Genomic DNA, 26,482 nt, shown 5'->3' on the forward strand with positions numbered 1-26,482 from the left:
CCGAAGGTCAAATCATTTCGTACAGCGGCATCCTGATTATTTTAAATCCTGAAGATGCAATGCTGTTCCTACCTTTTGCCAAGGTAGTACGGCAACTGCAGTAGAGTGCACTATGTTTGTTTTGTTCCAGTGTAGCACAATGTATGTGACGTTGCAGTTTCTGTATGAAGGTGTATGTGTTGCAGATGATTACACTGCGGCGGAACCCCAAGGGTAACGACACGCGTGTTCGCGCAACGCTGAAGAAGACGTCCAAAAAAGACGCCACAGATAGTAGCGAACTACAGCTGAAAATTAGAACTATAGGAGAAGAAAATAGGAAATTAAGAGAGATTTTAGCTCAAGTAAGTAACGAAAACATTGTAATACATGATTTTGAAATGTTCATTGGAACTTCCAGCAACGTGAAAAGTTCGCTGTCAGGGAACAGAGATCTCAACACCTCCCACCTGACCTCATGTTCACTGATCCGGTCTTCAGAAATGACATGTTTTGCGGATTGACAATATATTTATGTTGTTGATTTTGGCTCTTATACGGAGAAATGTGTCATTAACACTATCAGACTTGTTTGTTCTTCATATCATCTGACAGTTTTCTAAACTAGAGAAATTATAAGGTTATTCATTTTCAACGCAGTGTTGATATATCGCTTCTCACTGGAACATCACTCGAACAAGAAACAAATTCAAACTTGCTTGTCCTTACTTTAAAGATCCTGTACATTTTACACTCACAGTTTTACTGACAGTTAAGAAAACAACAAAAATAATATTTAGCACTAAAATTATATTTTGCGTCAGCACATGAGGAATGCACCATATTGGTTTGTAGTTGCTTTATATTCTGCTTGTGATGACGTTGCAGCGAGCCTCCGAGGTAGAACATATACTGGAGCAGCTTGGTGAGGAAGCGTCAACGTACGATCTAGGCATCAGATCCGCCGTGCACAAGAAGGTGCTGGAGCTCAGGGTCTCGGATGTCTCGCCCAGCAAAATATCTCGTTGTGAGTACCCATGCTCCTTGTTGTGAAAGGAAGTAGGACTTCCGGACCAGAATTCACTGGTTATAGGTTCCGTCGTCCTTCCATCGTCACTTGCCTGTCCTTCTCCATCATCATCTCACAGTCACTTTTGCGTTGCGCCAAAAGTCTGTTTTGGTCGTATCCCTTCTTGATTATAAGCTATATATAATATTGATCCCTCTTAGTTCACATAGTTCACCGTAATCTCTTACCCTTCTTCCGTCGTCTGTAACTCTTCTGCTCTCGTCTGTCCACATCTACTGTCGTATGGCACCCTTCTGCCGTCTGTTCCGTCCCTGTGGTCTGTCGACACATGAAGATCTAAGTTAGGATCGGTGTTCCGTACCGCATGTTTTCAGAAAGAGGTGATGTGCGTGATTTGGTCGTCTTGCTCGCTGACTTGGTTGATGTATGTCAGTGTGTCGAAATTCGATGCTCAGGTCAGTCACTGGATCCCTGTCGGTCATATTTTTACGGTCACTGTATTTTAATGACGTTGAGCTCCCCTTTTCATGTACAATTCCTGCACCCCAATCACATCGCTTTAGGCCCCAACACATCACAGTAACACCTGCTGTGAACCGCCCCTGTGCCTAGAACTAGCGGTCCAGCTTTCCTTTCACAGTACGATCATTTTCATCCACTCTGGGTATTTTACACGTATATAACGTTAATCTCAAAATGATGCATCATTAATGTTCAAACGTCCCGTTAGCTTCCAGTGCCTCCGAGGCTGACTGCACCTCCACGTACTCCGAGGTCAGCGGCACCACGAGTCTGTGGGCCGACTCTCCGCCCTTGGCCAGGACATCTAAAGTCCGATTACTCACTGACAGGCTTCGACCAGAGGTTATAGAACTAGCGGATCTCAGGTAGGTTCATTCTGTCTCCCACAGATCACTGCTCCTGGCGCCGTTCAACGAAGCAATATTGCCAGTACATACCTTGAACCTGTGTTCCAGACAGGAGTCACTGTTAACATGTCGCAAGACCCGCTTTAAGGAATGGGGCCTTTGTTGATAAGTTCCCTGGTATTGTCCCTATTTCAACACTTCCCATAACCTACAGTAGCTTTTTGGTTAAAGTGTTAGTTCGTCAAACTGAAGTTGCGCTAATCGTGGTACTAATTGATGTTTTGTTGATAGAACCTTAATCAATCTGAACGTGTAGCAAGGCCCTGGGTTTGTTAAAGTGATATGCACCCTCGACCACAGTACATGTAATTATACAACCGAGTAGTCAACGGGCGGCACTCCATTTTCTCGTAAAACAATTTCAAAGTCATTGCCCAAGATCATTTTTGTGAAACGGAGACCCTATCTTAACATTAACTTCACACAGTTACTCTTTGTTCTTAACTCCTGGGACAGAACGAGGCCATGTTCGAACGGGCAACGTCAACAACGAAAAGGTTTGAAAGCATTAATGCCGAGCAAGTTCTGTGACATTAGACCTTGAGATGATGGGCAAGTTGTTGACAATGACCCTGACTAGATGGTTGTCCTAAATGACCCTTCGTGCTGCTGTGATGTTAATTAGAGCTTCATTACATTCCGGCATGCCAAGATGGCATCAAAATCACATAAAACAGAAAACGATCTACAGAGATGAATTCTTATTATAATCAATTTTCTGTTGCTAAGAAATAAGGGTCTGACTTCGCGCACCTGCAACGTGCTGTCTCCAGCCGAGGAGGAGGAAGACGATGATGATCCGTTTGGGGGAGTCTATCTAGGACCTCCTGAAACAGACATACCTAAACCTAAAGTTAATTTTGATAGGTATGTTTTCTTTTGCCATTGTTTTTGTTGAATATTTACCTTGTTGTATTTTTAATTAGGCCAGACCAACGTTACGTTACGTTACGTTTTTTTTCTCTCCAGAAAGCCTAGCGGCAACAAAACAACAGCAAACATCCGTTCAGTGAGTGTAGGTTTCATACTGATCTCTACAGTATTTCATTTATATCACATTAAAGATCACATGTACTCTAGGGGGTTAGAAATGCATAAATCATTTCTTGACATCATTGTAAATGAAACCCTGTCATTAAAACTACTCATTTCGACATTTAATTACCTTAAATCGACCTTTTTGACAGTTCGGTATATTTTTCTTGACGTCGGGAAATCAGCAAAATGAGGAGCTTCCTACACAATTTATATACAACTTACTGAATATATAGAATCCATCCTCACATCACGTCACTGCGGTTAGTTGCAGTACTCTGGCGGCAGAGCTACCTAACCTGTCTGTGTTATTTTAGGCGGGCGAGAGTGAAGCAGACGACTTTTTGGCAACTTTTAATCGCTCGGTACTAATTAACCACAAGCTTTCTAAGAATGATTTTGGTGTTCCGCTAAAGTTTTTTCGTTCCTTAACATTAGGATCTTATTTTTTGAGCAGGGATTTTTTTCTTATTCTTGAGAAAATATGACTGGCGCATCCGTAAAACGAGAAATAGAATTGGTCTGGCCTTACCTACATAACAAAACATGCCGAGAAAATATCTCATATAAAATATATCGCATACGGGGAAACAGTTAAAGTTGTACTGAGCAAGTTAGGACGTGATATCTCCTGAGTGAGATTCAGATCACGTTTCCTACGTGGCCAGGTGTTTTTGCCACATGAAAAACTACTGTTTCTCGCTTCACACGTGTTGTTCCCAAATCTCATCATCTCATCGATTTTTCTACAGTAAAAAGCGAGAGGCAAAGAAGTTTTCTTTCACATGTTAATCGAATGTTAATCATCGGTCTATTTGCAGCATGCCTGATAGAATAGCAAGAGAAGAGCACCCAACAGTAGAAAGCAGAGTTCGTCCTTCTTGTTCCAGGCTGCGGGCGGACTCGGACGTTTCCTCGGAGACCGATCAGGATCGCAGTGAGCCAATCAGCGTTCCCAGCCTACAAGGTCTGCGCATGTGCAAGCGAACCGTATTTCCGATTTTGATTTTCTGTCACTAACATTATGGCGGTGTAAGATAGTGCTGAAAAGACAATGTTATTCTTCACAGGAATCATTGTAAAAATAACAGTGTATATTCGTGCCCTATCGTTAACTGTCTGCACTAACAATCTCCAGTGGAATGTAACGACTAGTATAGGAGTCTCTCATAACTCGTGGTATATATGTGTTGTGTGCATGATGGTCTTACAATGGTTATTGTGTCGTAGCATATACTGGATACTAATACAAGCATATTGAAATTTAAATGAAACTTGAAATGTTGAACACAACATGAAAATTTTCCATGTTTCTGAAAACACATCTTTCTAGTGTAGTCATATACATATATAAATGAATTATCAAAATGAACAAATCCAAATGACCAACGTTTGGTTCAAAACATTCGTCAGTGACACAGACAGATAATTAAGATGTATAATTAAAAAGTCAAGACTATTTAGCATGGCGTGATGCCGCACGCTGTTTAAGGCTAATCCAGTCTGGGGGAGAAGAACGACGGTTTCCTAAACATGTTTTCTAAGAGATGAGGATGAGGGATGGAATAAGGACTTCCTTACAGAGCTCTTTATTAAGATGAAGCTGTTCGGGTGTGACCTATGACGTTGTGCCTAGCTATGTAGACAGGATTGTGGTCAGGAGTTCCTTTAGATCTTGGCACGAGGTAGGCGAGAAATATCGCCTATAGATGTTACAGGTCACGGACGCACCTTCCAGGGTATATCTTACTCTTAATTACGTTTGTCTAGTTAATTACATCGATGTCGCGCTAACGTCACTCGGCAGGCAAATCTCTTTGTTTGAGTAGACCGACTCAGCCCTGGCAGAAACGGGCCATTAATCACACACGCTGCGTGTAATGGAATTATGACAATATCGCCGTAGCCGTAAAGTGGTCGCACGCGTAGTAATCGACCGGAAAATGGTCGTAATTGTCGTGAGATAGATTAAAGCCAAGCGAGACATCGGCGGGAACAAAACAAGACAAATATGTCAAATGCCGGCAAGAAAGAGGTCGATTTGATCCCTCAGTCCCTTTAAGTCTTCAAAGAGGACATTACTACTCTTCATGATCAGTGATTCGAAAATATATCCACTAACAGTAATAGACTCTTCATTTTGTAAAATCATCCTATTGAAACACAGACGGGACGCTCGTGATTGTTTTGTAACGCAACATAAGGCTTCAGTGTTTACTTGACGCAACAGGATTATCAGTTTACTAATTGTCGTTGATGCAACTTTCACGACATCCTTAGACTCACTTTCAACCTCTGTGCAACGTCTATTGCGATTGATAGAAACAATATTGTTAGCACCAACCAACAACCTGGTCTGTATTTTGTTCACGAAGCTGTTATTTTGAATCGATACTTCTTCATACAAAGCCACCTGACCCCAGATATAATTACGGTTCTTTCATCGTTGAACATTTGAATAGAAATCTAATTTTCTTCGTCTCAAACGAAAATAAATTCTGCTCGTTACGTCGCTGGTTTCTGATGGTGACAAATCATCGTGAATAATTGGATGATGATGCATGTACAACTGGACTCTGTCTCAGATAGCAGTATGCACTTAAAACACGTAAAAAAATAAAGTGGAATACGTTATTGGGTTGATTTCATAAATATGTATATTACACCGATGAAACAGTATATATATATGCAAACACAACAGTTATGCATAATATCCAACATCAACTTGAAATACAGATCTCGCACATATTTCAGTATCAACATAAAACTCGAGACATCCATTCCCATCATCATGGTTCCTGACTTGAAACCTCGTTAATCCGATGTGTAACATGTCTGGGTTAAGGAGGTTCATATACCCGTTTACCTTATACGTCGGCATGCTAGTCTCTTATTTCTATGTTTCAGACTGAATGCAATTGGGAACGATGTGTATGCTTGTGGTTTGACATAATTCATATAACTCATTCATTTACTCTGTGTACATGCATATTCTATGCTGCTTTGTGAATTCTGCATGGTCACGTGATTTACTATTTCAGCATGTAATATAGGTATGTAAACATCATAATTTTAGTTGGAATGTTACATATATTTTCTGACTGAACGTAATTAATAGAAAACATTTCGGGTAGCGATGACCACACGGTCAATCTTTTTTGGTTCAGATTCCTGTAATTCTGTTAACTTCATCAATGAATAATTCAATTAGTCAAATGCAGTTTAAGCAGATCTTAATATAGCAAAAGTCGAAAAATCCAAAACTATCTTGAAAACCGCGGGATTATTAAACAAATATATTTCTGATATTAAAACCGTGGGCCTGGCTCGTGGGAGCGTTCATTCAGGGGTGTTTCAGAAACATCGCTACATCAGCAGAACTCCTTTTATAAAAAACTTAGTTAAATTCAGAGGGAACATTCTTTATGACTGATTTTGTTATATAAAAATGCAGTAATCAAGGATTGATTACTATATACAAGAGCTATTGACAGCATTCGTATTTTCCATTATGTATGTTCTTTTAAAGTCTCTGCAATTCAGACAATGTGTTTCCTGGCCATTAAAACGGGATAGGTTTGCCCTAATGAAAAATGCAAACCTCTTTTGAAAACATCAAATATATATTACTGCCGAATAGATTTCCCTTGAGATGAATCCACTAGAAAAATGCTTGTCACATTTTGTCAAAATCTAATCCCGATGAAATTAAACAGTCAGCTGTGAGTGCTTGTGTCCAGTCAGGGTTTTTGCGTGACATGTGAGGGTACTAAGCATGATGATATCAATCTGCTCTGTCTTTGCTTTTGGGTATAGGTCAAGCTGTCTCATGTCTGGCGTTATTGGGAAGTTTGACATTTGGATTCGTCGTCTAAAATGCTTAATGCGAGATGGTTAGCCCACATACCCGACAGCAAGGACGTCTTTATTAACTCTACTAACACGACGCAGCCTTCAGATGTCCTCGATCTTGCCACATAAGTCACCGCGCGAACGGCAGTGTCCAGTTTAATGCTGAGCAGTCTATCTGCCGACCCATGTCCGTAATCATTGTCACACATACATAGACGGCTTCCATGAAAACAAGGCCACTTATCCACCATGCCTCGCTTGTTGACGCTAAATGTCAACGTGCATCAATGAATCAAGCTGTCATACTTTTTCTAACGCTAACATATTTTTATATAATGTATCAAAAACACCAGGGTCTAGATTTTCGAAGCTCTCTTAGCGCTAAGATAGTCGTAAGTGTCATACATTAACACTGACCTGCGACTTTCATAGCGCTAAGAGAACTTCAATTTGATAATACAGGCCCTACGAGGGATAACATTATGGCGGCTATTGCCGAGGCAGTGAGATTGTGGTGATATTTAAATGTGTTCATTCCATTCGACAGTTCCAACCTACACTCAGAATTTACGAACCACAACGAACAAATGTTACTTCACTTTGCTTTCTGCGAGATCCCATTCATGCAAAATACCTTTTGGGTTAACATTTTTGAAATTGTATCAAAGGAATTTTTTACCTGATTAGTGTTTATAAAAAAAATATTGATATCACTGGACGTCCTCTGAAATGCTGTTTTATGTAACTATTTACCAAGAATGAAAATAATATAGGACTTCAAAAGGCACAGTGTCCACAGTGCAGATTATATTGAGAGCATAGTTTGTGGCAAGGTCGATCAGCATCCTGTCTTCCATTTCACTAACATAACTAACGCCTTGGTTGTTTCAGAGAATGATGACGATGTCGACCCGACCAGGTCGCTGCTTTCATAGTATGCATGTTTGGCGGTATGTTTTGTCGGGCTATGCTCGTCCTGAACTAACACTTGCTCTTACATCGCTCCTGTCCCACTAACATACTCCAACCCTACTAACAAAACAGTGTTGTTGGTTCTTCATTGAAATCAGTCTTCATAGTCATGCATCGAGATCAGTCTTCATAGTCATTCATTGACATAACTCGTCATAGTCATGCATAGGCAACTCAGATCAGATTGTTTAGTTTGTAGATCAGGCATCTAAAGCTTAAACGGCGTAATATTTCTAGTTTAAAATGCCTGCTTTTCTTAGAAATAGATAGAATGTTCCTGTTGATTGTTCTCATGATATTCTTCTAATTACAGGTAAGTCTGTAAGTATATGTTAGACTATGTAACAATTTCGGTGTGATAACTTCTACTTGAGCATGCGTCATTGTGTCGTTGCATGAGATGTGTCAATTGTATAAAATCCACTAATATCTTGTAACAATAAACAGGTATAACAGCGCGCCTCTCAACAGCGAAATTAGGACGCGGAAGGCGCCACAGTGCCCCGTGCAATATTTGGCCTATCACAGAGGCTTCAGAAGAAACAGAGAGTGAGTCGGAAAATAGTCCTCAAGAAAACGTAGTGCAAAATGACTGCAAGAAGGCCCCGTTGTGTGTGAGAGCTATGGACAGGCTCTGGGCCAAACCTAAACTCACTCGACAGATGTCCCCTCACAGAGTGACGTTTCAGTGTGACGTTCTGGAAGACATTTGAGGGTTGTGAATAAATTGTGTGGTCAGAAAAAATAACGGAGATATACCTTCATCCGACATGGACGGTTTCAGGTGCGCGTTTTAGAATCATCGTCGTTTGGATTCTGGTGATCACGGAAAACGGAAGCATCAAATTGAATTCATGAGAAGCATCGACAGAGCACACCGTATAATGGTATATTCTTCCCTACACTAAGCATGATTGTGGCAATAAAAAATGCACGCTCCAAATGTGCGTATATGTGGGCATAACTGGAGTACGCATGCGCATCGAGCATTCACACATCATCACGAGGCACGGACGAGGCAGCCAATAGTTAACGATCATTTTATTTTCCGCTCTAGATCTGGGATTCAAATTGATATTTGATTGGCTGTTGTTATGGTGACGTTTAATTTATGCAAGTTGATTGACATGTGTTCCAGCATTTCTAACGTAAGGACAAGATGCCTTTTGGTGACATCACTGTTTGTCTGTAGACAGGCCCTGGCCAGTAGGAACTACATGTCTTTTGGTTTTTTTAATTGCTATAAAAATTTTTACTCTAAATGCTTTTGTTTCTAATTGACATTCACACGATATATGTTTGTCATCATGAAACGAACACATACGAAGGCGTATTTATAAAGTTATTGTATAACCCTAGTGGTTATTATGTAACACGTTTTACGTCGTCTTTAACATCTCACATCACATTGTGGAGTAAATAATGTACTGGGCGAAAAAGCTTTTTTTCTAAACTTGTAACCATCGTGGATTCAACTCTCGTTCCAAACTTTCCATTGGAGGAGTGACTATCGATTCAAAATGTCCGGAATTGAATGTTAACCGATACTTCCAGGTACCCATGGACAGCTATGAACTGCTACGGAATACTCTCCACTGTGTAGTCTGGAATAGACTGTATGAGATCTGTATGATATGTACATATTTGATTGTAAATGACGTCGATCAGGAGTTTTGATACGCGTTTTGAAATTACAGCTTTCTTGTCCAGCAAATGACGATACTACAATATTGATTTTACTTTCCCTAATATATAAATCCTGTAGGAAACGATGCAAGTGTCTGTTTTTTTACAAATAACATGTTAAAACAATCACATATGACGCATGCGATTAAACATATCGAACTCTGTGACGTGTCACAACGCAAAAGACTCTAATAAATATTTACTTTTATTATTTCGTTTGCGGATCAACCAACCAAAATAAGTTAAACCTATGCAGATATATATTTTAATGTCAGTATATTTACATGCCAAATATTTTCGAAGTCCTTAATGGAAATTGGTGTATTGGTCGCACCGTGACCGTCACAAATATACTTCTGTTTTTCTAATTACCCAACTGTGTCTTGAACACATTTTGTTTAGTTCTATTTTGACAATCCAGCCTATGTAGGAATTAATCCGTAAATGTGAAGACAAAAAGTATTCCATCCGCACTTAACGTGTGTGCCCCATTTGTTGGGGTAATCCAGGTATTTACCCTCTTAAAACAAGTTGTTGTTGATCAGATGTTTCCTACCGGCGTGGTAGAAGATCCTGTAATATTCTCTACTTCCTTTATGTTGTTATTTAGGGTGATGAAGTGTTTAAATACCACTTTGACGGCAACTGAGTGGAGTTTTTAATCGATTAATTGTGACACATACTAATTGATGTCCACGTTTCGGATATGTATATTCAGGCCGGTCGATTTTTGTGCAGTATAACCACTATTGGATACACAGAGGGGAATCAGGGTCGTCTAAGGTACCTCAATAAACTGGGGAGATTTGAGTTTCATAGACGTACCAGGACGCTATGACCTGGACTCGAATTCGCACTAACTAAATTTCAAATGAGTGAGTGAGTGAGTATGGTTTTCCGCCGCTTTTAGCAATGATCCAGCAATATCAAGGCGGGGGACACCAGAAATTGGCTTCACACAATGTACTCATGAGGGGAATCGAACCTGGGTCCACCGCGTGACGAGCCAACGCTTTAACCACTAAGCTACTTTACCTCCCATGATTTTCCTTCAAGGGTTGTCAGCACCAAGCCCGTGCTTATGGGTTCCTGAAAGTGAAAAACACCCAAGAGCTGCGACACATGTGAATTTCTGATAAAACTGAAAAAGTTTTCCTGAAATCCTATCCTGATTTTGATACCATTTTAATAATATTTTATTCTAAATGAGATTTACATTCGAATTTTATAACGTATTAATGTCTGTAGGTACTCTTCACTGTCATCCCCACACTAAAGCCAAAGGCGGGAATGGAAATCAAGTTATTGGTGCAGTTTCAATGACCATTTCTGTATTTCCTTTTTTCAGTATCAGTAGCGAGATAATCTAATGTGATATAACACACACTGAGTGTGCGTGGTGTGACTAATGGCACCACGTGGCTTCATAGCTCATCCGATCTCTTATTGTCGTCACGGCCCAGAACAGCATGACGTGAAAAGTTTCATATAGCATCAGTTGTATCAGGTTGCATGTTTACTGCACCAACAACGTTGATGTCAAGAGGTTGTTGGTGCCCTAGAAGCGCACACCCAGTACTTGAGACTGACATTCTGTGCGAATAGTCCCCTGCTGTTTCTGGCACTGAAACCGCGTCAAACCTCTAATAGATGGCACTTATATGAAGGTTTAATTCAATATGTCATTGCTTTGATATTGTAGTATTATTTTGTGAGGATGGCACAAACATAATACCCGCGAGAGTGTAAGGTTAATGTTTCATACTTTCGTATTCCACATTGCTTGGTCCCTTGCTAATCAGCACCAGCTCCAGTTCAGTATTACACGATCAAAAATGTTACAAGGGATATTACGTTGCACAGAACCACATTCACCAGCATTACCTAGCACATTCAGTTAGGTAATATGAGTCGAGACGTATGATGTTTGTGTTAATGGCTATTTTGTTTTTAATTGATTTATTACAGAGATATGTTTGATATACCACCGACTGGCTATGGTGTTCAACTGATGAAATTAATGTTGTCTATATTCTTATTTCCCAAAGCTGTCACACAATAAAAAGTAACATTATAAACGCACTGTTGCCTGCACGTACATCTGGAGTGCTCAGTTCTACCTCACACATTTGAGACCATCCCTCGTGCCACAGCCACCTCAGCTCGGTTAACGTTAAAATCTCCTCACAACATTAATACTGCATCCGATGACTTTACCGCTACGATGCACAGTATGTAGTTATCTACATCTGTGACATTACAAGAAACACACTCATTATTTTCTGAAGACACACTGTCACCCTCACAGTGCACAGTTTTGTTGATAAATCAAAAACATGGCGTTATTATACAATACCCCTCATGTCATTACAGCCAACCTACTCATCACTTTCAGAAGACAACACACATAATTCACACCACACGAGCTTTATAGTTACATCTTACACCTGGTGTCTTTATCAACCCACTGTACACGAGTAGCTGCAAAGCACACCTGGTGTCAACACACCTGAGGGCCGTCAGTATCGTTTTGAATGTACACGCCACCCATACATTTATATATAGTTAGCATACCATGCTGTTTTTATTAGAACCACAATGCACACGGTAAATTACTTCAACAAACATGGTACTAAAGCAATAGTATTAGACTATGTAACATTACTGCAAACACAGTCTTACAAAAGACTTCTGTGTTATTGTCACTGACACGAACGTACACCTACCGCTACAAACACTTCTCATTATCTTTATTGACGACACAGCCAACGTGGTGTTATTACTGCCACTATCATACACACTGTTTATTCCACGTGGTGTTATTACTGCCACTATCATACACACTGTTTATTCCACGTGGTGTTATTACTGCCACTATCATACACACTGTTTATTCCACGTGGTGTTATTACTGCCACTATCATACACACTGTTTATTCCACGTGGTGTTATTACTGCCACTATCATACACACTGTTTATTCCACGTGGTGTTGTTACTGCCACTATCATACACACTGTTTATTCCACGTGGTGTTATTACTGCCACTATCATACACACTGTTTATTCCACGTGGTGTTATTACTGCCACTATCATACACACTGTTTATTCCACGGTGTGCACCGTGTAAAACCACTGCCCGCACTACACCTATTCCGGTTGCCACCAGAACAACATCCTTGGTGTCATTGCTACAACAGCATACTGGCAGCGCAACTTCTTAATACTACCACAACGACCATGTTCCCTAAGTATCGTGGCAACACATACTCCAAATAAAACTCTTATGGTGGCCTAACTGCCACTATAGTATACATGTATATATACCCAGTGACCAAACTCCCACAACAGCCAACGTGGTGTCCCAACTAACACGACGGCCAACATGGTGCCCTAACTCCCACCACAGCCAACAATGTGTCCTAACTCCCAAAGCAGCATACAAGGTGTCCTAACTCCCAAAAAAGCATACATGATGCCCTAACTCCCACCACAGCCAACATGGTGCCCTAACTTCCAAAACAGCATACAAGGTGTCCTAACTCCCAAAACAGCATACATGACGCCCTAACTCCCACCACAGCCAACATGGTGCCCTAACTTCCAAAACAGCATACAAGGTGTCCTAACTCCCAAAACAGCATACATGACGCCCTAACTCCCACCACAGCCAACATGGTGCCCTAACTCCCAAAACAGCATACAAGGTGTCCTAACTCCCAAAACAGCATACATGACGCCCTAACTCCCACCACAGCCAACATGGTGCCCTAACTTCCAAAACAGCATACAAGGTGTCCTTACTCCCAAAACAGCATACAAGGTGTCCTAACTCCCACCACAGCCAACATGGTGCACTAACTCCCAAAACAGCATACATGGTGCCCTAACTCCCACTACAGCAAACATGGTGTCCTAACTCCCACTACAGCAAACATGGTGTCCTCACTCCCACACCACCATAGAAGGTGTCCAAACACCCACCTCAGCATACATGGTGTGCTAACTCACCCTACTTCTAAACCGACATAGACAAACACACAACACAAAATAGAGACTTAACAGATACCTACATCTTGATACCTACATCTGAACAGAGACCAGCATTAAATAAGAGACCATCATCTATACAAAGGCTTACATCTAAACAGAGACTAATTTCTAAATAAACACCCACACCTAAACAGAGACCAAAGTCTACATACAGATCAACATCTAAACAGAGACCAGCAGGTAAATAGAGACCGACGTCTAAACATATAGAGATAAATTTGCACATGCACATTTTTCAATGATAGTTCAAGACATATGTGAAGACCTGTCATGCATAAACACATATCTCTAAGCAATATGTATCTCGACAAACTTACTTCCAAACAGATACCTCGCTTATATAATTACACACTACCCATACCAACCCATTGGATCGTGTATTCATACCCGCACAAAGACTAATATCTAAACAGAAGCCTACACCCACGTGTACATGTTCTGTCTGACCAGAGGCCCGCCTTTCAACAGAGACCAGCAACAGAGACCAGTATCAGAAACAAACATCAGAGACCAGCATCAACAAAGAAACACGTGTCTTAACACGTAAATATTGGTGAACAGAACTATATACAAGTAAGCGTCTTTTATGACATGTTTAAATGAACAGAGACTTTTCAAAAGAGAGGCCTATGTGTAAACAGATACCTACGTCCGGGTAGAGACCCCGTCCATCTGTGAAGAGATATTTTGATGCAGACCCAGACCCGTATCTGTTGAGAGACCTACACTGAACAGATAAAAAGAACCAGATAGCAGTCATTATACTGACCAACACCAGAACAATCATCTATGTCTTTACATCGACACATATGTCTTTACATAGACACATATAGAAGTAAACGAGGTTAAAATGTTTGCTCGTCAAGCCGAAGACCCGGGTTCGATGGGTACAATGTGTGAAGCCCATTTCTGGTGTTCCCGCCGTGATATTGTTGAAATATTGCTAAAAGCGACATAAAACTAACCTCAATTTCTCACTTACTCACTCACCATGTTTACAGGTAGGCGTGCATCTATACAAAGGTCTCAACAGGTATCTTAACGGAACCAATTCTTAATAGACAAAAATATATAACTTAATAGGTAAACACACACTAACATTTGCGGAGAAACCTGCATCTTACCAGAAAACAGCAAATGTTCGCATACCGACATCTTGACAGAGAAATACATCAAACCTGAGATCAAAATATGGACAGAGGACTACATTTAAACTTGGACCTGAATCTGGACATGAACCTGAATCTGCATCATACACCAAGACATATAACTCATCAAAATACTGACCTTATTCATTTTTCTCAGAGTCATATATCTTCATAAAGATTTCCAACTGCACCTAAATTTAACTGAAGAGGCCCGAATCTAATACCGTAACGTATGTCCTATGTTTCAGAGATGCGGGTAACTATGCAAGTGTGTGTGTGCATGTGTAGTAAGTAAGTTTACCTCTGATCTGTGAATTAGATGGACAGCCATAAGTAAACAGAGATCCACAACTAGACATAGACCAAAATCTATGTTGTATTTTCATGTACAAATGCCATTGTAGTGACCGAGTCCCCTGCTGGGATTCGAATCTGATGCGAAGTCAGACTCCTTGTCCACATGACCTAAGACGTTAACTCCTTCTGCAAGCTGACAAGGTAAGGATGACCCTACGCCCTGCTAAACCATCTATACTATTTAGGAGAAAACCATCATGTGTTTTGCCAATTTCCGGGTGTTATGAAGTATTTGAAGCACGAGAATTCATTTGAAATCGACGGGCTCAGTCGGACGTTTTAAATCAAATATTCCCGTGTTTCAAATATTCAATAATATTAACACAAAAGCAAACGGAAAGGTCCTCATGGGTGTTACTCTCTGCTGTCATTAACCTCGAGTATACATAGACCTAATTTCCTATTCAATACAATCCATGCTCGTTACCTTCATCCATACACAAAGTTATATTAGTTCCGAACATCTGTCTCAATAGACATTCTTCTACAAGGAGACATACACTATGGAGCATCACGCGTTCCGATTCTTTGAAGTTCACCTTGTCCCTCATCTCACAAGATGCTTCAGGATCACACCAGTTGTCTCTCGATAGATCCACTATAGAAGGACGGCTAAGATAAGTACATCCTATAGTGAATGCTGCCGTATGGCCACACAATGTAGACATGTTAAGCCCTTGTATGTACATTCCAGTAGACAGGAAGCCCGTTAAGCGTACTCGCGTCGTTGAGAGGCGTCGGTTCCCGTTAGCCTGAATACCGCGGATAATTAAATTAGTCACCGATGGTCAACTCTGGCGATTTTATCTCCGTTATCCCATCGTTTCCAATGTATCACCTCAGCCTCTAATAGACAGGAACACATTTTCGACGCTTCCGCTTTGATTTTTGTTCACGGATAGTGTCAGGGGATCAGCATGCTGCTCGGACATCAACCCAACAAATCATCCAAGGCATCTGATGCAAAGAAGTCGATGATCTGAACCCACAGTCAAGCGACACTTAATTCGAAACTTGTTGACCTTTGAGTATGATTAAACACCCACTGGGATGCTGATTAATGGTATTACAGTTTAATATACCCTCATTCAAACTGACTTGAGCTGTACTCAGTGATCGAACAACGGGGCCACATGCTGTGAACTATTTTAGACAGTACAGGGGACGGAGGACAGCCTAGTGGTTAAGGCGTTCGCTCGTCACGTCGAGGACCAGGGTTCGACTCCCCACATAACGATATGTTTAGTCCATTTCTGGCGTTCGCCGTCTTGATATTGTTGGAAAATTGCTAAGAGCGGCGTAAGATGTAATTCACTCCCGTCAACTTTATATTCTATTTGAGACAACGATGCAGTGTAAGTTGTTTATTCGCTTATAGTCACTTCTTCTAAAGCCTCAGTTTCACCCAGATATTAAGGCTGTGAGTTTTAGCTGCTGTATGCCAGCAAAATCTTATATGTGAACTCGAAGTAAGGACTTTTGAAACAACTTCGGGATCGAATCGAATCTGTTGACTTTACGGGAGCGGTGGGGTAACCCAATGGAGTAGCAACAGGTTTAGCACCCAGGTTCGATTCTTCACATGGGTACATGAGCTCATGAGCTCATTTGTGGTGTTCCCCGTCGTGATGTTGCTGGGATAGGTGGCTTAAAACTAGACTCACTTTATCGCCAGGAGTGAACTCATTGCATGCGAGGACAACCAGTCACCCAGTTCCTTTGTTAATACAGTAAAGCTGTTTTAGTCAATACACATTAACACATGTTAGCGTTTCTGACATTAACCGTCCCTGTCTCGAATCAATTATCTACAGACCGCCACATCTAACTGGACTATTGCTGAACGTCCCATAAAACTCACATTCTTACTCTGACAATAACCTCCCTTGGCACGTCATGTTACTTGGAAAGCCAATATATTCTTCCACTTACTCGCACACACAGTCAGTCAGTGATGTATTTACTCAGTCACTCGCGCTTAATACAGACGCCCACCAAATAGTCTCAACGTTTTTGTTACAGTCTGTTTCAGCATTGAAAGTTTAACATTCCATATCTTGGATAGCATATATCTTGGATAGTATATATAGACACGATGATTCTCATATTCCTGGAAGTATTTTCTGACTTGATTCCCCATTGTCTGTATGCCATGGCCACTGAGTTATAATGACTGATGCTGGTTCCTTTGTCAGTAGTCTGTAGTTATTCTGAAGCCCTGATGAACACAAGTAGCCATGTTCCCCAGTAGCTCAGCTGGGGCAGTAATGCAAACATGGTCATCATCCCTGATTCAAGTCTTGTAATGATGCCACGAACCAGAAAAAAGACGTTTCTATCGCTCTTAATTTTCAGAGATCAAAATAGATCTGGCAATTTCCTTCGCATTTGAATACGACCTCAGGTCATAAGGTCAAAAACTGTATCCATATTCATAAGTTACGGTGCCTGTCTGACGCCGACATCCCCTCTGATTTGGGTCACTTTGTCACCAGTGTAGAAGATTCGCCACTTCAGCTATTAAATCGTGTTTTAACGTAGACTCTGGTTTCTTTACTCACTCAAGGAGAAGGTGAGAGAACTGTGGCGATGAAACACTTTCCGGCTGCAGATTTGTTGCAAATCAGATTTCTCGGTAGACGGGACATGATGAAAAAGGGTTGTGGCTGAGAAGGGAAGCCGTTTAGGACATTGATCATGTGAAGGGCGTATCACGTATCAAGCATTATGCCATAAACAACACAACATTTTTATTCTGAATGCTCCTCTAATTTGCTTGATACATGTACAGAGAAAGCTTTTATCTAAAGATAAGACTTTTTGCCAAGGCATAATGCGTTCAATTGGCTTCACTCATGCTGAGAAATTTAAATGTGAGAGTTATTAATGTGTAAGTTAAACCCTCGTTTTCTGTCTGAGAATGATCAGAGCCACATCAGGTTTCACCACAGGCTTTTAACAACTGTCTGACAGAAATTGTCCAATGTTGTTCTCATTTTTCTTTTTTTTATGCCAATTGATTCTCCATTTTTCTGATGTTGGCTGTTGAAGCAGTTTTCAGTGTGATCGCATCTGGTTATAAAATAAAGATCCTACGTTGCAATGCACTGTCAGATTAAAATCAGTAAACATTAAGTTCCCAGCGGCATTAGCTGTGATGGTGGGTATGACGTCTGTAGCTGTAGCGACATTAGCAGTGATGGTGGGTATGACGTCTGTAGCTGTAGCGACATTAGCAGTGATGGTGGGTATGACGTCTGTAGCTGTAGCGACATTAGCAGTGATGGTGGGTATGACGTCTGTAGCTGTAGCGACATTAGCAGTGATGGTGGGTATGACGTCTGTAGCTGTAGCGACATTAGCATTGATGGTGGGTATGACGTCTGTAGCTGTAGCGACATTAGCATTGATGGTGGGTATGACGTCTGTAGCTGTAGCGACATTAGCATTGATGGTGGGTATGACGTCTGTAGCTGTAGCGACATTAGCTGTGATGGTGTATATGACGTCTGTAGCTGTAGCGACATTAGCGGTGATGGTGGGTATGACGTCTGTAGCTGTAGCGACATTAACTGTGACGGTGGGTATGACGTCTGTAGCTGGAGACGTCAACTGTGATGTTGGCGGTATGGAGACGGTGATGTTGCGACAGACGTGTTTGTTCCTGGACGTCGTGATGAGCACGACGGCAGTAATTCTGGTGATCAGGCTGTGATGTCATCGATGTCAGTGATCCAGGACTTCACTCGGATTTCAAACCATGTACATATCAACCTCAAGTTGTAGTGTATAACATCCTCGTCACTGCAGATCTGTGTTGAAGACTGAACGATCACGCATTATGTACCGAATTGGAAACATTGTCACTAAATCACATAATTCTTACTTTTTGCCCTCCAAACATTTCCATGAACCTTTATAAACGTAATTCAATTGAACAACATGCCAGCGTGAAGAAACAGAGAGGAGACCAGATATTTCAATCGTTATTTTTCCACCTGTGTACGATGAACCCAAAAAGTGGATCCATGTCTGCCAGTGTCCGCCACTTGCTCAAACATTGCACTGAACAAACCTGGCAACTATTTTAGGATTGGTTTAAACACATTTCAGAAGAAACTAAAACTACGGGCTGACAAACAGACTGTTATATTCAGGAAAAGGCCACTGACCCATAATAGGCACAACATAATCCTATAAACTCAAGTGAGAACGGGCCTGGTAATTATTTGCAGTTTCAGTCGCCTTTAGTCAGTCCGTTTCTAAAAGACACATACGTTTTCTGAACATTATGAAGCAATGTTAATAGCACAGTGGGTTATATCTTTCATTCCTCTTATATTTCAAAAGTAATTCGGTCTCAAGAGTGTCACCAGTTATAAACTTATTTCATAAAGAGACATACATACATACACATACATACATACATATATATATATATATATATATATATATATATACACACACACACACACGCACACACACACACACACACACATATATACACACACACACACACACACACACACACACACACACATATATATATATATATATATATATATATATATATATATATATATATATATATATATATATATATATATATATATATATATATATATATATATATATATATATATATATTCCATTCACACCACGATATAACACCAAGTGATGCACAAGTCGAAAGTCGTTGTTTCCCGAAAGGACACAAGTTGCTATTTCATTAGCTTCCAAATGTCATTTGGCACCTGTTATACATATCTACCTCTCTCCCGACTAGTTATCACGCCAACAAAGGCATTATTATTTATATGGCGTGTAGTAAACGAATGCGTAACATGTTTGCATATGAAATTATGTACTACAGTCGAATGAAGAAGAACTGGATTTTTTCCTTACACATGTGAGTTCTTTAATAAACGTTCATTTGGAACATTTCCAAACATGTCAACAAAATGTTTATACTTTATAAACTTCACCCAGGGCAAAACGTGCAGTCCGACTGTCTCGTCAGACTAACCTTACTTCTGCTCTGCGTCCTCGTTGAAAGACTTCACTGGTGTTCCTGTGATGTCCTAAGTTCGGGAGGCAACGAGTTGTGGCATCGGATTCGGACCCCATTGTCGACGATTTCGTCTGACTGAAATCAAAACCCTTGCACTCTAAATATCCCTTTCCCCCCACTACTGTGTCAGTTGGAAGACAAAACCCAGGCAAGCTAGTGGTGTACGTTCTGCAAATACTACCCCAATCGATTGCTTTTGCTAGTCAGAAAGTTTGTTTTAGTTACGTGACCAGCTGATTACTGTCTAGTGGGATGAACTGGATGTGTTATTCGAGTCAAAACCCAGTGGAAGTATGATGTGACTCGTGTTATGTTGAGGGAATGAAATGTTCAGTGATCGCAATTTACAACATAGATTGGAAGCGCATGAACATTGGGAGACAGCTCATTTTCTTGTGATGTGATCTTTGTTGAGTCTGTCTAAATAATATGTCACAGAATAATTCAGTTGGGAGACACAAGTTTCAAGAAAAAGCTGGGTGTTAGAATATATTTGAAAGTATTTACATGTATGGATGTTGACTATATGAGATGAAATAACGAATGCACCATATCTTCTTGACTCAAAAGGAGATGCACAAAAAGACAAAATGATAATATGAAATTTTGCAAATCTCTTCAGGGTGCAGAAGTATGGGCTTACAAGCATTGGCTGCTTGCGCTGAATGTACTTACCAAATGATAGAACGTCTGTCGACGAACTGCCTGTGGTTCCCTGGTCTAGTCTTTTCCAGTGGCGTTAACTAACGGTACACCCTGTATTGAAAGGGAGACTATAAAACAGAGCGTAGAGCATACTGTTAAACAATGCCATGGACTTTCATTGGGGTTGCGAAGTATACGGGCATAGGTCCGGATGTGTTCAAGCAGCCACAAACACGAGCAGGCAGTGAAATACTCCTAAACTCGGCGATAAATCCTGTTTCAGTTCTCTGCACTCCAAACATGCTTTATTTCTCTGTACTATTTTCGTAGATTCTGACAATCACATGATTGATTAGTTCGTTTGCTTTTGTCCTGTTCTTCAACAGTAATTGAATTCTACATCTGTTTCACAGAAACGGTTTAAAAAACACAATGAGGGTGCATCTCAATTATCTATTTTCTATTAGCAAATCATCATACAAACATAGATGTCATGACATATTTCAATGGTGCTGAAACCAACAAACGTTTTTTGAGAAGTAGTCAAATAAATAGCTTCATCAGATTCATTTGCGTATTTGCAACAAAAATCAAATCTGAAAGATAAAAGAGACTATTTCAATGTCTAAATGAGACAGAAGAATAAATCGTCACAACAATTTAATCCGGTTTATAGATAGAAAACTAAAAGAAACAAAATGTGCAATAAAATATCTTAGGCCTATTTTACACGCAAGGACATACTTGGCTAACATTCCTCCAGTGGAAAAGCGATTCCTCTACATTGTACCTAATATAAACTTCATGCTGTGGTAAAATAGTGCTGTAGCCCATTAACCATAGTTACCAAGTCAGACTGTAATGTCATTTAATATGTTGTGGGCAATCTGCTGTGTGACGGACTGTACATATGGTTTCAATCTGGACTCCAACTCGAAGTGATGCACCAATAGGCCAAGAAGCTCCTTCTTGTAAGGCTACTGTGTGTTACAAACTGACCGCTTTGACTTGATGAACTTGTTACCAGGTACAGAAATTATAGTGATCTGGTCGGCATCTCTACACCTATCGTAATTCACAAGATGTGAGTTCTTTTCAGATTATATTATTGCTTATCCAGTTATGACAATTACTAACTTCGTCTGCGTTACGATTAAGTGGTAAATTACGTCCACCCAATTCAGCTCAATCATCAGACCTGACATATTAGGAGATGATCAACGTCCCATTTACGTCTATACTGTCAAGCCTAGTGTTGCTGTGCTATTGGTGATTATGATCAAGGAGACGGCACGAGGAAACTTTTCCAGGACGGAAATGTCTGCTATGACATCTATGGAAAACAACTGGGTCATCTGGTTCAAAAATTGAATAACATCTGCAAAGACAGAAAGATGTCACGTAAAAGTCGTGAGGACATTTATGACCCAGACTGAACCCTACATGTACCATAAAACGTGTCACTGTCTGTAGGTAATCTGCCCCATGGGGCTTGAGATTGTCACGATTCTGTCTCTCGCTATATAATCGCATATGTTGCAGAAAAAGTACTTTCGTTTATATTGTTAGGTGTACATTATCTTTCTACGCCTTACTGAAACGTAAGATAAAGCTGAGGACAGGGGGCCAGGACAAGATTACACGAACTTCGATGGAAGGATGGAGGGAGTGAGGGAATGAAGGATGGATGGATATTTCATTACACACACTCATATATATATATATATATATATATATATATATATATGTGTGTGTGTGTGTGTGTGTGTGTGTGTGTGTGTGTGTGTGTGTGTAATGAAATATCCATCAATACATGAAATATCCACGAAATGCAATTTGAGACATGGTCCATCAGTAGATTTGCTAGACGCGATGTAACCACCCAAGAGTTTCTCCGTGACCTTGTTTACACATCAAATGTGCATTTGGTGACGAATTGTTTTTACTTAGTCCAGATTCTGTTTCATCAGTGTTTGAGGATAGATCGAAGAAATGGCACATGACGTATTTTAGAAAAGGACTTTAAATGAGATAATTGTCATGTGAACCTTCATAGTGAACCAGTCTTCCAAACAAATCAAGCATGGCTTATTTTGCGGTAAGTCTTAGGGTGTATACACAATTCCATCTGGTGTGTAATCCGATGACCACAAAACAAAAGAGGATGTGATGAGAGAAAAATAGTTCCTCATGAAAGAGAGATTTATTACCTTACGTATCCTCAACCTATTCTCAAGAACACAATGCTACACAAACTTGATTTTTTTAAGATACAAGTGAAGAGCAATTATTTCATTATATCAACATTTCATTGGTGAATATAAACATTGGCGCAATCTTAGCGACATCGAAATTTGTTAAATAGAATGATAGAACTTGAATCACATGTATTAATTGAATATATTTTCCAAAGCCTACGTTTAGAATAATAATAATGGCGTTTCTGATTGATGAGAAAAAATGGTTTTCATTCATGCTACGGAGTGGGGTAGGGTGGGGCATATGCATGTGTGACATACAGATATGTCCTTCTTTCGTTTTAAGGACACTGGTTTTTCACATTAAAAGGCATTGTAGAATACAAATGTACAAATTAAAACTGTTGTGAATTATATTGTTGCGACGTTCCACAGAAAAATCTAAAATTGCAGTATACTTGCAACAAAAAACTAAGCCACGGCTAATGGCCGCCAAACTCACAGCAATCAAAACTCAGATGCTCGGAAACCAATCTCAGTTCTTTTTTACACTCGGTTTGAGTCCCAGTCATTGATCGTATATACAGACACATGTGCTGTATGCTTAAAGACACAGAAGTTCTTAGCATTGCTTGACGACTTTTTTTCTTGATTCAGTACTGTGTATAATGATCCTCTGTTTTAAGATGCATGTTACGATGGCACCTGTTGGTGGTCACTGTCAGCAATCTGCAGGATGCTGACGGCATCTAGTGTTTCTGAATCCCTGATGTGCTCACGTTGTCAGCCCTTCCGTTGTTGCAACAGCAGTACTCAGTAGGAGCAGCTGTACAAACATTGTCATCATCCGTTGTTCAGATCTTCTAATAATGTCGACTCTTGTAATTTACATTGATCAAAGTAGACCTCACAATTTCCTTCGCCATTCGAATATGACCCCAGGTCATGGGGTCAAAAATTATATCCATATCTTGTAATGATACAAAGTCTTGTTATTTTTAAAAACTAGTGTAGCAATTCAGTTCGTCATATTCATAAAGCACGGTACATTGCTGACGCCGAAACCCCACTGATTTAGGTTACGGTGTCACCACTTCCGCTATTAAATCGTGTTTAAACATAGAAACTAGTCTCTTTACTCCCTCGATCTCGAGAAGTAGGTGAGAGACATGTAATTACGAAATCCTTTCTGGCTGCAAAGTTGTTGCAAATCAGATTTCTCGGTGGACGGCGCATTATACAAAGGGTTGTGGTTGAGAATGGAAGGACGTTGATCATGTGTTTGGTGTATCATGCAAGAGACAAGACAAAACTATCGTTTATTGTATTTTAGGCCACCGACCCTTATACGAGAGAGTTGCATACAGCGTTGTGATACATGTTGTACGGATATACATTAGGACATGATTAATTGTAAGTGTTCGTTACGACGAATAAATACATACTTAACAATGAGAGCTAGCTTTCCGAAGGTAGGATTCATTATTAGTTGTTAATATACTAGTAAAAGATATCAGTGATAGTTTCGACAGATAATATTCTGGGATATACTAGTGACGAAAATCTTCAAAAAATGGACAGCCAAGGGTAAAATGTACTTCATCTGCAACTGAAGAACTGTATAAAGGACCTGGTCTTTCAGATTTTGGGATGGACAGTTTTCTACTTCTATTTACCATTAAGTCCAACTAGCCTATCCTGTATCTGGCAAATGTGTTTCTATTACAGCTGTGAGTTACTTTAGATAAATACAATTCAGGTTCTATTAGAGTTTTAAATGTTCTATATAATTCATAACGAGAGCTACTTTCTAGAGTGAAATGCCATTCCTGATAACACATATTAACCGCTCGATCACGAAATTCTTTTAAAAACAATAAGACATTCCCAACACCCTGGCTTACCCATACCAGTCCATACCCATGAGGAAACAGAAGGTTTCTTATATGTGATGCCCAAGTTATTTTACCCGTATTATCTAGATTACCCATCATATTATACGATAGTTTTGGTAGACGACTTTCAGCCATTATCAGACTCTTAAACCAGTATTTAAGGCATTGTATTTGTGAATTAATATACGTGGGGTGTCTCCTGCATTCACCGTAAACCATACAATTTTTGGTATGATGTAATCTCCCCAAGTAATCGTAATGTTGAAATACCCACACGTCCGATACAAATAATAAAATGGGTTGTACCTGGGCATCAAACAGTTTGAATAATATATTTGGAGCAAATATTAATACACATTTCTGGGAGATAGATAAAAATGAAATCGTAGCTTTCTTTGCACGCCGGAACAAGTCATGGACACATCATCTTAAATTCGTCGTACACGAAAAGATCATTCCCAGATATTTATACTGAATAACAACAGCGACAGGTTTTCCTTGAGAAAAATTTCTACTTGGATGCTACAGCGCCACCTCCTCTAAATATGACTTTGATAGTGTTGTGTAAATTAACGGATAGTTTCCAGTTTGCAGAATAACTTTCAAGAATAGTTACCTGATGTTACAAACAAGTTATAGTTTCAGATATCAAAATAACATCGTCTGCAAATAGAAGCATAAACAGTCAACTCATATCTGGAAACATCTGTACATGCCATAAGACACAACCTTTTAATTCCGAATGCTCCACTGCTTTACTGGATATACTTCGAATTAGTGTATTTTCCAGCCTACAAAACTGAGTATGTACATGTACATGCACATTCTTAGGCTAATATGTTAGATAAATATAAACAATAGTCGATTCTACCATGACTTCAGATTTGGTTTAAAATCTGAATAACGCGGTTAAGATAGAATAGAAATAAACGTATTGTGTTGGAAAATCAGACGTACATAACGAAATTATGATAGCTCTAATTTTTTTTTATTTTTTTTTATTTAAAACCTCACCGTACGCGTTCGATTTTCCAACACAGAATGTTTATCTCCTAAACGGACACCTGCGGAATGTGTGTTCCTTAGCCAGTGAAGTCCTTTGTTAACGAAAGAAATACCACACATTTTTAAGAATTATGTGATGAACTCCACACACGGTTAGGCCTGAAGTCAGTCTGTCCCGTGTCTAACCATTCTTCTGCCATAAATTCCCATTGGAAAGCTTAGTTTGTGTTCCAATGACATTCACAGTTATCGAGTTGTCGCCTTCTATACGGATGACCTCGACGATTTTGCCGGAGTGGAGTTGGTGGGTTTGTTCTCTAAATATTGCGTTTCCTCTCACCATTGTGTCACTTGGAAGACAAAACCCACGCCAGCTAGCGGTGTAAGTTCAGTAAATACTTCCCCAATCGATTGCCTTTCCGAATCAGAACGTTTTTGTTAGTTACGCGACTAGCTGATTACTGTCTGATGAGAAGAATTGGGTGTGTTATTCAAGTCAAAGCTCCATAGCAGTAATCTGCACTATGTGACCGCGTGAATCAGCGCAGTCTCCATAGCGCATGAACCTATGGGAGATAACTCAAGCCGAGATTCCATCGTATCTCAAAATAGATCAATGAATGTCTT

General features: G+C 40.0%; 2 protein-coding genes across 2 annotated transcripts in view; one reads left to right on the plus strand and one right to left on the minus strand.

Moving 5' to 3' along the window:
* LOC137261882 (gamma-aminobutyric acid type B receptor subunit 2-like) overlaps positions 1–8,602 on the plus strand; it is a 156,393-nt gene extending 147,791 nt beyond the window's left edge. Inside the window, exons 18-23 of the mRNA XM_067799689.1 lie at positions 186–344; positions 868–1,006; positions 1,740–1,896; positions 2,668–2,805; positions 3,795–3,940; positions 8,245–8,602. Of these exons, the coding sequence (XP_067655790.1) occupies positions 186–344; positions 868–1,006; positions 1,740–1,896; positions 2,668–2,805; positions 3,795–3,940; positions 8,245–8,510 (1,005 nt within the window). The 3' untranslated portion in view covers positions 8,511–8,602. The remainder of the gene's footprint in view (positions 1–185; positions 345–867; positions 1,007–1,739; positions 1,897–2,667; positions 2,806–3,794; positions 3,941–8,244) is intronic.
* A 9,496-nt stretch (positions 8,603–18,098) lies between these two features.
* LOC137260767 (uncharacterized) lies at positions 18,099–20,168 on the minus strand. The gene is made up of 2 exons (XM_067798341.1): positions 20,068–20,168; positions 18,099–18,750 (listed from the first exon to the last, which is right to left on the minus strand). Exons 1-2 carry the CDS (start codon positions 20,166–20,168, stop codon positions 18,099–18,101), a joined length of 753 nt encoding a protein of 250 aa, XP_067654442.1.
* Positions 20,169–26,482: the final 6,314 nt, after the last annotated feature.

This window comes from Haliotis asinina, chromosome 14 (genome assembly GCF_037392515.1).
Source record: "Haliotis asinina isolate JCU_RB_2024 chromosome 14, JCU_Hal_asi_v2, whole genome shotgun sequence".
In the NCBI taxonomy this organism is placed as follows: Eukaryota; Metazoa; Mollusca; class Gastropoda; order Lepetellida; family Haliotidae; genus Haliotis; species Haliotis asinina.

Coding starts and splice junctions, on each gene's coding strand:
- LOC137260767 (XM_067798341.1), bottom strand. CDS start 20,168: ATGGGGTCCGAATCCGATGCCACAACTCGTTGCCTCCCGAACTTAGGA. Junction 18,751..20,067: donor GGACGCAGAGCAGAAGTAAG/GTTAGTCTGACG, acceptor ATGACATCACAG/CCTGATCACCAGAATTACTG.